The sequence below is a fragment of the Puntigrus tetrazona genome, chromosome 21 (genome assembly GCF_018831695.1).
Source record: "Puntigrus tetrazona isolate hp1 chromosome 21, ASM1883169v1, whole genome shotgun sequence".
NCBI classification, from domain to species: domain Eukaryota; kingdom Metazoa; phylum Chordata; class Actinopteri; order Cypriniformes; family Cyprinidae; genus Puntigrus; species Puntigrus tetrazona.
This window is the reverse complement of record NC_056719.1, coordinates 3,028,469-3,041,878: the sequence shown is the minus strand read 5'-3', so window position 1 is coordinate 3,041,878 and position 13,410 is coordinate 3,028,469. Positions and strand designations below refer to the sequence as shown.

The window sequence follows — 13,410 nt, the reverse complement described above, 5'->3', positions numbered from 1 at the left end:
ATAATAATTATAAAATAAAATAAATAGCACTAATAAGCTGTCAATATGTTAATTATAGGCATGCTAATAAGCAACTAATTATACTTCATTAAAAATATTGCTTTTTGCTTCCCTTTTACCATGGTTTCTTAAGAAAAACATTTTTTTTTCCCTCTCTGAACATGCAGAACATTCCCTCATTCACTCTGTTTCTAGTTTCTTTGCGTCTCTGCTCTAAACCAGAGCTAGAGGGTGTTAGTTGATTTACTTTCCATGTCTCTCTTCTTCTCTCCTTTGGCCCATCTGACGCCCCCAGAAAAAGAGATTGATGTTGATGGAGGGGTGCAGAGAGCGGAGCACTAGTTCTCACTTGCTTGTCTGTTCAGTAATAGGGCCTGTTCACAGTGCTATCACTCTCCTCGGCCCACTAAACACCACCATCACTACAGACACGCAAACACATATGCGTACCACCAGATGTCTCGACAGAAAGTTTCAAAGAGCTAAACACAGCAAGGTGATAGATGCCACAGCGTACCCGTCAAATGCTCAAAGACATCAATGAAATGATGGATGCATAAATAGATAAAAGAATAGACTTGATCCAGAAAGTGAAGGAAGATACATTATAAACGATATCAGTCAGACTGAATAATAATTAGGCCACATAACATTAGTAGTCATAACTGATTTGCTAAAAAGCAATAATGTTGGATGGATGGATGAACGGATAGTTGGATTTAATGAATTGAAATGTGCTAGTTGATGCAGTTCACTTTAAATACATTTGCCTAGAGATCTGATCACTATGGAAATCTTGACTCATTCGCTGATGCATTTATGACTACACAGAACTGTTGAAATATCGTTGCAATAACCGTGTTGCCTAGGCGACAGATTTTTGACAGCGCTGCCAATACACGTACAGCAGAGAACGACTTTGATAGACGCTCATATCAAGCAAGACAACTGTTGTCATGGAGATCGGAACCTTTAGCCTTCCGTGACAACTCTCACACGTTTAGATTTCGAATAGATCTGCCGAAGAAGAGGTTTCAAGTGTGAGCTGCAGCCTATCCTCCTGGGCCTCCGTCCAATCTGAGAAAGAGAAAATGAGTCCCTCTCACACCTCTTTTCGCCACCTCTCTTAGGGAAGTGCTCTCGTTCAGCCGTCGCTTTTTGATGAATAAAACAGATTGAGGGGTGTCTGTGTGAGTGTGATGCGTTTTCCTGATCTGTCAAAGCTCTCAGCTGAGCTCGTAATGAAACAAGTGGGATCACTTCGCACTGCTGGAACAGCTGCTTCTAATAATCGAAAGATTGTTGTTGCATTTGTCTTGATGGTTCATTTTGATAACTGGAGACATTCGGTTCAATCGCAATTCATCATTTCAAGAAAGGTTTTGTCTCAATTTTATGCTAAGAGTTTTGTAAGGGCTACACATCAAGGTTTGGCTGGGTACCATGAATTACTTAGAACCTCCTGGAAGATGCCGCCCACCATCTGGGAAGCATCTGTCTCCATTGACTGCTATTAAAAAATATAGTATCTTAAATTATAGTGTGTATGTGTGTGTGTGTGTGTGTGTGTGTGTCTATTTATATTCTTATATTATACATAAATACATATATGTATATACAATAATGGTGTACAGGCCTTTTTAAAGGGTGTAAATGTATTTTTTTATTTTCATTTTCTGAAACTAACCAGCCAAACCTTGGCCAACTGGACTGAATGAACTCTGCTCAAAACAAACAGAAACAGGGATGTATTTCACTTAAATTAGGCCAACACAGAATCTGTGCATTTATTTATTTTACATTTTCTTAGATTATTGTGTCATCATAGAATGGATTTAAATGGGTTAAAAGTTGCTGAGTACTACACTCATATTGGTAACTGAAAGCATTATTAAATTATTAATGCTCTATAAATATTTGATGTCTGCTAAATTTTAAATGATTTATTAAACAAACATGCAAAACCCAGGGATGTACTGTAGACAACTTTTTGAATGATGGATGTTTGAATTCCTTGAAGCCTGCAGAGGTTTTAGTTCAGTTCTGCAGGGCTGGATTCTGTGTAGGTCTACTCATCAACAATGACACAATGTTACGTGTAAAGCTATACAGATACTACTGGGCATATGGCTGTTCACTAATGTATAATCAAATGGTAGCGTTTAAAATAGTTTTTTTTTTTTTTTATCCAAGGATAGGGAAGGTGATGAAAATCCAAGGATGTCTAAGATAAAAGGAGAAATCTTTTTCTGAATTCTTGTTGGCTTTCATAATTCTTTTTTTTTTCATTAATTCATATTTTAAGTATAATGATGCTTTTTCCATACAAAATGATTACAGGTGAGTGAGTTTTATCTATATTAATATTAATCAAGGCAATATAAACAAAACAGCTTTACAAAAGACATATAATAAAAGACACATTTAAAGGTAAAAATTGTATTTCTAAAAAGGTAGTAAGGACACTCTTAAAATAGCTAATTTGACATCAGTGGTTCAACCTTAAGCTAAGCAAAGAAAACAAAAATAATGACTTAATTCAATAATTTCTTCTTTTCTGTGTCAACCTTCGACACAAAAAATTATCAGTCTTTAAATAACCCTTTAATCTCAGCAAAAAATAGTAATAAGCAAATGCATTTTAAGTTAAAAACATGTTAATCAGAAGAGTGTATTCAAGTCATTTCATGTATGATTAGCATTTTAAATGCATTTATTTATAGCGTAATAGTTTTAGACAAAACAAACGAGTGTCATGCCATTGACCTGTCTACCATATTATGTGTTCCAGGTAACCCTCTGTTAATGAACTCCTCCATGCAGCCAGACCTGACCGTGTCACGGACCTACACCGGCCCCATCTGTTTCCCTGACTCCATGGAGAAGGAGCTCATCCCTGAACCTGCACTCTTCGACCCCCTTCCTGACCTCAAAGTCAAAGTTCACAGTTCCTTTATGGTCTCACTGGGTGTGTCTGAGAGGGCAGAGTATCATGCGAAAGCGCCTTCCCAAACGTTTCCTCGCGGTGTGGTTCAAGAGATCGGAGGTGGTGGAGGCACGCTAGGTGGGAGAGGAAAGAGCCAGCTGGCTCCCGTCCAACCAGCGCTGGTCTCCAGTATGATGACTGGCAAGCGACCGCTGAGGACCAGTGGGGTGTTCGGGCACGGCGGAGGACGACTGGTGGTGCCCAACGCAGGTGTGTGTTAAATGCATGCTGTAGAAAGAAGCGAGAGAGAACAAAGCCAACTGCAGTTGATATTTATTCATTATTTTCAATCCACAGCCCACAGAAAATCAGATACCTATTAAGAATGTTAGATATTTGCTGGCTTTCAATTAAAATAAAGTTGAACTGGACTTTGACGGTTGATTTTGGAATGAACAAATTTGGAATTCATAAATCCAGTGTTGTAGGCTTAAATATAAAATATAATTTCATTTCATTGGTAGTGTATACATTTTATTACAAAAATATATATATATATATATATATATATATATATATATATATATATATATATATATATATATATATATATATATATATACTCCCTTACTAAACAGGTAAATTTAATTTTAATTTCTTTAATTAATATAATAGATAGACAGATGGACAGATAGACAGACAGACAGATGATTTGATTTAATACTATATATATTTTTAATACTATATATATTTATATTTTATTTATAAGTATTAGAGAGAGAGAGATTAATTTTTATGTGTTTAACATTTTATTTTTATGGATTTATTTAGTTTTTTTAAAGGTGACCTCAAGATTTTCCACATTGTTCTCAAAGTTAATAAAAGTAAAAAATGTAAAAAATGTGATTGGATTTTTTATATGTCCTATCTAAGTGGGTCGTTCCAAAATGGCTGGCTTCATAAGTCTAGGGAGAGACAAGCTAGTTTGCAGACACGCACACACCAGTCACTTCTTTATTCTCTCTCCATTTCTCTTTTCATCTCTTTCTCACTCACGCACAGTATATCCAGTGGCTGTGCTGCGTGTTAGTGAGGCTCTGCACACAGCACCCAGTGGCTGAGAAAGGGGGCAACTGACAGAGAGGCAGACAGACCAGCAGGGCGGCATTGATTTAGGAGTCTCTAGGGTCCATCTCTCTCTCTCTCTTTCTCTCTCTCTTCTCCCTGCTTTACACTCCCTTGCTCTTTTCCACCTCTGATCCTGTCACATGCAGTAAAGAGCCTTGACAGGCTGGCAGAAGTGTGTGAGAAAGGTTAGAGGCTAGTGCATCTGTTGAAGCGTGCTGGAGTTCTCGCTCATCCTATTTAAGACCTTTACAGACGAATAGTGACTCTAACAACTCTACAGACGGCTTGTCACTTCACAAGGTGTGTGTTCGTGGTACACAAGCACTCGTAAGAAGGTTTTGAATTGATTTTTAAGAAGACGTTTTGTCAGGCACGAGTCCCACAAGAAAAATGTTCTGCTGTTTCTAAATTCCAGCCTCGCTCCAAACTATTCATTCCACTGAAAGGGCTTCTGGGAAATTAAGGGTGTTTCCAAAAGAGGAACTTTGTTTGTTCCAGTTTAGCATCCAAGTCCCATTCAGTCATGTTGTCAGATCGAATAAATTCTTTGGTTGTGTGTGTGTGTGTGTGTGTGTGTGTGTGTGTGTTTTTTTTGGGCTAGGTGTGAGTTTGCTGGTGCCTCACGGAGCGATTGAAGAGGACACAACCTGGGAACTGTACATGAGCATTACCCAGCAGGACTCCAGGTAATATATCCAGGACACTGACGCACAAAATCGAGACTGTATTCAACTCGTTCCTAAACCTACAGAGCTCCCTGCGGAAAGAGAATCTTAAGGCCTGACGTGGAGGCTGATCCAGCTTAATTATGCTGTCTTGTAAGATAACTCATTTTTGGCAAATTCTTGTGTGGAAAATTACAGCAAATGTAGGGAAATACAGGGAAGGTGGAAGACTAAAATGGATAAATGCTGCATACTAAAAAATACCAATAAAAGTAGTTTAAAAACAAATTGACCAAAACCTGTGACCATTGTGTTATAGTAACACTTTACTTATAGCATTTATGTTACATGCATTATAAAGGGTTGTTAATGGGTATAATGAATCATACTTATATATGTGCCTTGTAATACATTATATCTTGGCAGAAATAATCATAACTGAATTTAAAATTCATACAATTATTCATGAGTTAGTACAATGCATTATAGGCTGCACTACAAGGCATAGTAAATGCATTAAAACTTCTTTTATACTTCATTATATATAAAGTGTTACCGGTATTATTTTTAGTATGATTGAAATACTATTATATATATTTTTAGTACACCAAAAACAAAAAATTAAAATGAGCTTATATGTACAACATATAATAATATAATTTACTTATTTATTTATTCTGATTTTTTGGACAAACATATTTTTATGGTTTTAAGTTAATATATTTGGGTTTTATATTTAACTATAACTATAACAATCCTAGTTGTCTTCCCTTAAAAGCTAACTACACTGCAAAAAAATTCTTACTTAGTTTTTTATCTGTCTTGTTTTACATTGCAAATATCTAAACTTTATTAAATCAAGATACATTTACTTGAAGCAAACTGACTTCACAAATGTTATTTTTCACTTTTCTTGTTTTAAGTGAAAGCTAACTAAATTCTGATAAATGTATCATAAATTAGTATCTAAAGTCATTTTGCTTGTCAGCTAAATGCATCTTGATTCAAGAATGTTTAGATATTTATACTATAACAACATTTATTGTAAGTATTTAAGAAATAATTTTTTTGCAGTGTATGTAGGCATCAAAGCAGCTCACCAGGTAAAGGAAATGAGCTTTTCTCTTACACACCTGATTTGATGCTTTTCTAGCTAGTGAACTATCTCTGTTATTCACTAGCACAAACCATCTTCCCATTCAGGAACATCTTGTTTGGTGAAACTGGTAAGCTAAGGTGGTCATGGTGGATATCACACTAGCAACCACAACACAACACGCTGGTGTTAACAGTATGGCACTTTTCATTTTATTCCCATTTCTTACTTTCTGTACCTCAATTTCCCATTCTTAGCATCAATCTTACCCACGCTCTCTGTATCCAGCAGTCAGTCAGTTTTGCTCTCTACTGAGATCCAGCATTATGTTTCAGAGGCAGCTCTGTAGTTATGACGGCAGGCCTGTATATTGAAGGCAGCTAGGTGCGACCGGCTCTCCTGGGGCTCATTTAGAAAGGTGTACTTTTGTAGCGTTAGTATGCTGGGCCTGTGATTGAGAGTGGTTAAACACATCCGAGTCAGGTAGGTTATCAGCCAGCTGTGCCATCCTGTCGCAACAAGGGGGAAAAAAGATGGTGACTCTGAAACAGTGGCATTGCAGTCGACCTGAGACCAGCGCTGTGGACATCGCACTACGATGTGAGCATGTTAAATCAGCGGTTATCAATGTTTTCGTCTCAAAGGTCCCCCATCTCCACAACAACATTTAAATAACCCCCTTGCCCTCAGCTTTTTTTAACCTCTGTTTAATCTACACTCCTAGTTTCAGCTATTTAAAAAGAAATTAAATTCAGATATTCAAATAGTTAAATACAGGATTCATTTCATTTTCATTGCTCGTGATTGTTTATTATTTACTGATTAAAAATGTAGATAAATCTGAATAGCTAAAAACAGTCAGAAGTAGTTTTACAAATCTACAAATAGGTCACATATTTGAAACAATCCTCTGCTAACTTTGTATAGTCAAAATGATTTATTTTGCTATCAACTTGTGAATCGTTTGGATAATAAGTAAAGGTCATGTTCCATGATGGAACTTTTAAAATGTAACTATAAATATACTAATACTGAAAAGACAGATTAGAAATATGCTTTGCTAATAACTTCATCCGGACCTTTACGAGCCGTTTTTTCAGTATTTTAGCACCATTTTTGTTGAGTGAGCTGTCAGATTTCAGATATTCAATGCGGTTGTATATCAAAATATTCTTCTATCCTCGTTTTAGATGATAGATAATTTTCAGCGCTAAATTTTTTATTGGTTTTTTGTCATCTAAAGGTCCATATTTGAAGACATCCTCTGCTAACTATTAAGCAAAAATGACTTGAGTCGCATTTTTATCGACTCGTGAATATTTTTAAAAATCAACTAGAGTCTTTTACAGTCTAGAGTGTGTAAATTTACAGGCTGCAGATGATGTTATTTTATCAACAGGCTCCATCCGGACCACGAGCCGTGAGCAGCAGCAATTTTGATGATGTGCATCAATTAACAACTTTGCATAACAAGCGCTCAGGCTCGTTTATGGCAAATATCTTTTCTTACTTTCTATTCATCAATCTATAAAAGATGACTTTGATTAGCTATTCAAACCAGATGTGATGTTGCTAACATCTAGCATGAGACTTGACTCCAGATTAAGAATTATAAACATCTCTGCTATGAAGGGTGCAATGAACACTATTTAGAGACAATTCTGTAAATCGTAACAATGAAAATCTCCCAGTATGCAACTTGCTGTGTTCTGGTGAGCTGCTTAACTTTGGGATTAACCCTCCAAAAATTAAGAGCAAACTTCGACGAGCAGGGATTTAAAACTTTGTAGTAAAACTCACGGAAGACACCTTTCTTTTGGCTCTCAGTCCACAAACGCTGTTGTAGACGCGCTGGGATTGATAGAGATCAAAGGTCACGAGTGTTCAGAGACTCTTCAGCGCTCCTAGATGAAAACCTCAATCTCAGCAAGTCCGCAGATGAAGGTACCTGCTAGCGTCCGATAAGCTGAGCTGTTTGCTTCCCCATCTCCCATCCGACGAGCCAACACCACCGTCGTGCAGCGATCCGTCAGTCAAACTCTAGCTGCTCAGCCCAGCTGTCAGTCAAAGCCTATCTTTTGACAGTTGTGGTGAGTGGCGGGGAGAAATTCAATCCACAACACTGCAATCTGACCACAAAGCATCTACAGAAAGTGGAGGGAAGGGGTTTAGAAGAAGAGAGAAGCAGAAATCAATCTGCCGAACCTCCTAAATTTAGCCGCACGATCTCCAGAGTCCTCATAACAGCGGCTATAGAGAGCAGAGTCATGAAAAAGGATCAATCAGAGACTCTTTTTATTTGTTCACAGTGATAGGATTGAGTTTGCTCAGACCTCTGGGCTATTTGCAGAGCTTAAAGCTCTCCTGTACACTTCCCCGTGGATTCACCTGGACATCACACCGAACATTTGTATTACTAGGAAATGATTCACACTGTGTTAATGAAAGCAGACTTGTTTTTTTGCTATACTGGAGGATATTAAACTTGTAAATCAATCGGTGATGCATTTCCTTGTTATTAGCGTTGCGTCTCCGAATCCTCTTTACATTTGATGAACTAGCGGAAATGAATAATGGCTGAACCCTGCATGCTAGCAGTCTCTTTTGACAGGACTAGACTGCACTTTTTAATGGTTGTTCATACTGACAGCAATGTATAGTGACAAAGCAATGGCAAATATAATCTTAACAACAATATTTTTTTCAAAATATATGTTCAGTTATGCAGCCCAACAGAATATATAACATGAATACTTCCAACGTTAAGCGATATGGCTTGATGATCTCCTGTGTCAAATTGGCATCAGTTGAACAGTGCTTTATAGTCAAACACTTCCTTTCTCTTCGGCAGTTTGATCTATGAGAGATAATTGTTTGTATTGATCAGGCCATAATGCCTTGCGGCACAAAATGCAATGAAGAAGCTTGTGGTGGTGGTTTCCTGAGGGAGCAGTTTTGGTTTTAATTTGTTGAAGTCTGTTCGGTCACCGGGCTTGTGTCTGTGTGTGAAGGAAAAAGGTGACAGCAGATGAAAAATACAAATTCCCAACCGGGGCTTAAAGAACCAATTAATTTTTATTGTACTTTTATTTTATTATTTTTATATATAAAATATGTATTACCTATTTCAGTAACGCAGGGTTCCTTTAAAGAGATAAAAACTGAAAAAAAATTTTTTGTTTTGTTTATGTTACATTTTTAGACATTAATAGGACATTCTAGTGTATTGGTAAACTAGACCCATGATAAATATATAATGTTTTATCAATTTTATTAAAAATATTGAATTGCAAATATGAATGGACAACAAAACATAAACAAAACCTAGAAACAATTTTTAAACACAGTTTTAGCAACATTGTTTTATGTATTTTTTATGTGTATATAGTTTTTATTAATTATTTCAAATGTAAAGAAAATGTGGAATCTATCTGAACTAAAATAAATTAATGTTTATGTTTTATTTTGGGTCATTTTTATTATATTTTAGATGTGATTTTTATGTGTTTAGTTTTAGTTTAGTAATAATTACTCTGCTGCTAAAGCAGTTTTTACCATAGTTATGTACCATTGTTTTTCCTCATTCAAAACAGACATCTAAATGTCTCTACACCATTGTAATTAATAGGTCTGATTATTAAAAAGCACATAGGGCATCCAGATATTGCCCCTTCAACCGTTTTTCATTTGTTTACCACTGTTTCTGATATTTCAGCAACTATGAAACATTTTGTTCCATTTAGTGTGCGTTTTATGTTCATGAATGTTTTTCTAGCATTTGCTAGAGTTTCATTAAACGGCTGTAAATGTCAAGTAATGCTCCCTCTCCTCTCCAGAATGGCAAAACAAGCTTAGCTGCTTCATCAGCGTTAATTGCCTTTATTTCAGACACAAAAGAGTTTGGATACAATGCCAATAGACAGAGGATGTTGGGAGGGAACAGGTAATTACTCAATATAAATAAATCAACATGTAAACAAACTGTGAGGAAGCAGAGAGAGAGCGATTAGAAGGCAGTTAAGTGACTGACTGGTCTGTTGGTACGGTACAGTGTCAAATGCTGTAATTGGAAGGCTGTCTCAGCCAGCCACCTGCTTAGAACGGCTCTGGTTGTGAAATAAATACTTGATATTCTGCCCGTATGTTCATCAGTGGCATCATTATTAGTGGTGCTTTTGTCTAAATCCATAGCTTTAAAGGAATAGTTCACGCAAAAGTCATTTTTTGTGAAAAAAGGAATTTGTGCGTGTTTGGTTTTTATGTATGACATCCTTTTGTTCTGTGGAACACAAAAGAATATTTTATATTTTTGCCCATAACATGAAAGTATTCCTCAAAATATCTTCATATGGTCATGTAAATGCTGAACTTTGGCCTGTTTTTGCAACCATCCCGAACAACACCAATAGAGGGTTTTCACAGCAATGCAATAGGATTTGAAGAACCACTTTGTTCTTAAAAGTTCTTAAAAGAACTTCAAGAAAGTTCTCAAAATAACCTTTCCCACAAAAAAGAACCTTTTGTGGAATGGAAAGTTTCTGTGGATGTTAAAGGTTCTCAATGGATCCATCAATGCTAATAAAAAAACTTTTTAAGAGTGTGTTGTAATCGATTGGTACATTGGATTTTTGTCTGGTGGGCAGTAAAACTGTTGAAAACCTTTCAATGTGGAGATTTTGGCTAGGTAATGATAAAGCAAACATCTAGAACACCCTAGCCTAGCACCCACACAGCAGCTTATTAAAGACTATTCAAAACACCTCAGCACAGACAGTCAATGGACAGTTCTACATGAACAAACACCACTCATAAGCCTTAAAAAAGAGTACTCAATTGTAAATCATCACGGTTCTGTTAACAGCAGGTGTCTGGTTCATGTAATCTGCTGTGTCAATGTGTTAGTTCTCTATGGCGCCATCCAGGCCAGCCTGAACTCCCCCTGCTGTAGATGACTAATCCTTGTTGAGGATCCACAGCAGTCATATCGATCGACTCTAACACATCCAAACTGTCTCAATATGTCACCAGGCTCCTCAGAAAGCACTTCAAACAACACCATCGACCAGTGAACTCACACACACACACTGACTGATCCACACCCGATCAAGTCCAAGTGCCCTCTGGAATCACTTCAACCAGAGCAAAGTACAATATATCTGTATTAGCGCTGAGTCTGCAGGCTAAGCGGTAGTGTTTGTGTTTGCAAGGAGAGCTGTGCGGCTACTTGGCATGTTGCCATTAACAAATCTGCTTGTGTTCCTAGCTAATGTTTTTTCACGGTGTTATCGCAGTAGCTTGCCCTCGTGTTTATTAACCAAACTAATTCAATTTTTTTTTAACATCGGCATCTTCTGGTGAAATCAATACCATTATCTTGACACTACAGCACATATTGAGTGAGGATTTCCCATGAGCGCTACACACAAGTTGTGCTCTCGATCAGTATTTTATATTGATATTTGATAGCAGATTTTGCACAGCAAGAAATGGATTAATAAATAGATTCTCTGGCTGCATTGTTTTTATGGGGTTAAACTCTTTAAGACCTGTTCATTCCAAGAATGATAACTATAGCAATTATAGTAGCATCCGCACCAGTGGACAGGTATATTTTGTTTATTATAAGCACATACTGTAGCAATCTGGTGCTTTGAATGCTCGAGCTTGTTATAGTCAGGTGAATTCTGATTGGCTGATTCATAGGTGTAGCTATCATTACAGTTCTCGTATTTACTGCTGCCTGTCAGTTTCTTCTGTGGGTTTTAAACTGATAAAAGTTGAAGTAAATGCAATTTTTTGCTATAATGGTCAGAAATGACACAATCTGTATTTTTTTATCTTTTAGTTTCAAATCCTGAAATGAAATGTCACAATTGATTCCAGCGCACATAAGGATAATATCCAATCAATTGTTTCATTGAAATCCACACTGAACTCCCTAGTTTATTCCTATGGGATATTTTATTTTATAAAGCTGAGAGTAACTAAGAACAGTAACTAAGGGAGGCAGACCATAGAGAAGTCTAATTTCCCAACATTTAGTGTTTTCCTGTGTGTGAATGTATTTCCATCTGATGTTTCATGCCAATTAAGTAGAATCAGATGCATTTCTGTCTACATAGATTACTTTTGCATATGCTTTTATCCAAAGTCATTTTCAAATGAGAGAAAACACAGCAGTTAATCATCAGGAACTAACAGTATTAGCAGCACTGCGACACTAATTCAATCTTTTGTGTTGTTGTTGTTTTTAACAATATCAATTAATCTCTCTTTTTGTGTTTGTATCTTCAGTGCTTTGTCTGATGAAGGTCAGGAGATACTTTTGAGTCCAGAAGTAACGTATGGCCCTCCTGGCTTGACCCTTTCCTGCCCTGTTGCCTTGACAATAGCCCACTGTGCAGATGTGAGTTCAGAGGACTGGAATATCAAGCTTAAGAGACAAACCCAGGACAACAGCTGGGAGGTAAGAAAAATCTGTCATACCCCAAGTGTAGCTCAGTCTATAACGCATTGCGTTATACAATGAGACAAGATCATGCGTGTTTATGATTGAAACCCAAAAAGCACATGATTATAATATGTTATAATTTATGATTTTGCAGGATTTTTGTAACAGGTAAGAGTTAGGTGTGGTCGTTTGTATGTTTTAATTAGAGTGAGATCTGTAAAACATTCCACACACTGCATTTAAACAAAAAAATGCATTTTGTTTGGCAATGAAAATTATACATCATTTTGCAACACAACATTGTCATTATTTTTGCGCCCCCTAGAGGGCGCTTAACTAAAAACGTAAATATATATCTATATATATATATAAGGACCTATAGGGAAGTTTTTTTTAGAACGACCACATTTAAGGCTCAGAAAGGTTGTAAGGACATTGTTAAAATATTCCATGTGACAGCAGCGTTTCAACTGTAACTTCATGAAGCTACGAGAATACAGGTTTTTTTAATAACAAAAATAACAACTTTATTCGACAATTTGAGTCATCGATGCACGTTCATGAGATTACAACTGTTGAATGAAGTTGTCGTACAAAAGGTATTCTTGTAGCTAAAGTAAGGTTGAACTAAAATACTTTAGACCTTTCCGGGCCTTGAACATGTCAGTTGCATCACCGTCTAAAAAAAGGGTCAGAAAGATCTTGGATCACATCAAAAATATCAGAAGATACACAAAGGTCTAAAGGGTTTGGAAAGACATGAGGGTCAGTAATTAACATTCTTTTCAACCAATCTTTTTAACTATTAAAATGCATAGCAAAGCCATTCCTTGCCTTGAATGAGTATAAAGTCTGAATCATGCCGTTTAACGGGAAATCACAGTGTGCTGGTAATTATAAAGAACTGTCATTCTGAAGTAAGGCTGCTGAAGGTTACTATATGACAGAATCAATAGATGTGTCTTCTATTCCTACAGCACGCATCCCATTGAGTGCACTATAAGGGAACATATCTCTGTGCTTCTCTTATTAACACTGTCCTTTCCCTTTGATATTTTGCTGTTCTTTATAAAAGTGGGATTTGTACCACTCTTGCGAGTTAAAAGAACTTCATCAAAGTTGAGCTAGAGCTCGCTGACACAAA

General features: G+C 36.6%; 1 protein-coding gene across 2 annotated transcripts in view; it reads left to right on the top strand.

Annotated features, from left to right (window-relative positions):
• Window positions 1–13,410, top strand: part of unc5da (unc-5 netrin receptor Da) — a 157,835-nt gene that overhangs the window by 132,158 nt on the left and 12,267 nt on the right. For both annotated transcript variants that reach the window (XM_043222171.1, XM_043222169.1), the window contains 3 exons: window positions 2,792–3,196; window positions 4,656–4,740; window positions 12,110–12,281. In XM_043222171.1, coding sequence (XP_043078106.1) covers window positions 2,792–3,196; window positions 4,656–4,740; window positions 12,110–12,281 — 662 coding nt within the window. The remainder of the gene's footprint in view (window positions 1–2,791; window positions 3,197–4,655; window positions 4,741–12,109; window positions 12,282–13,410) is intronic.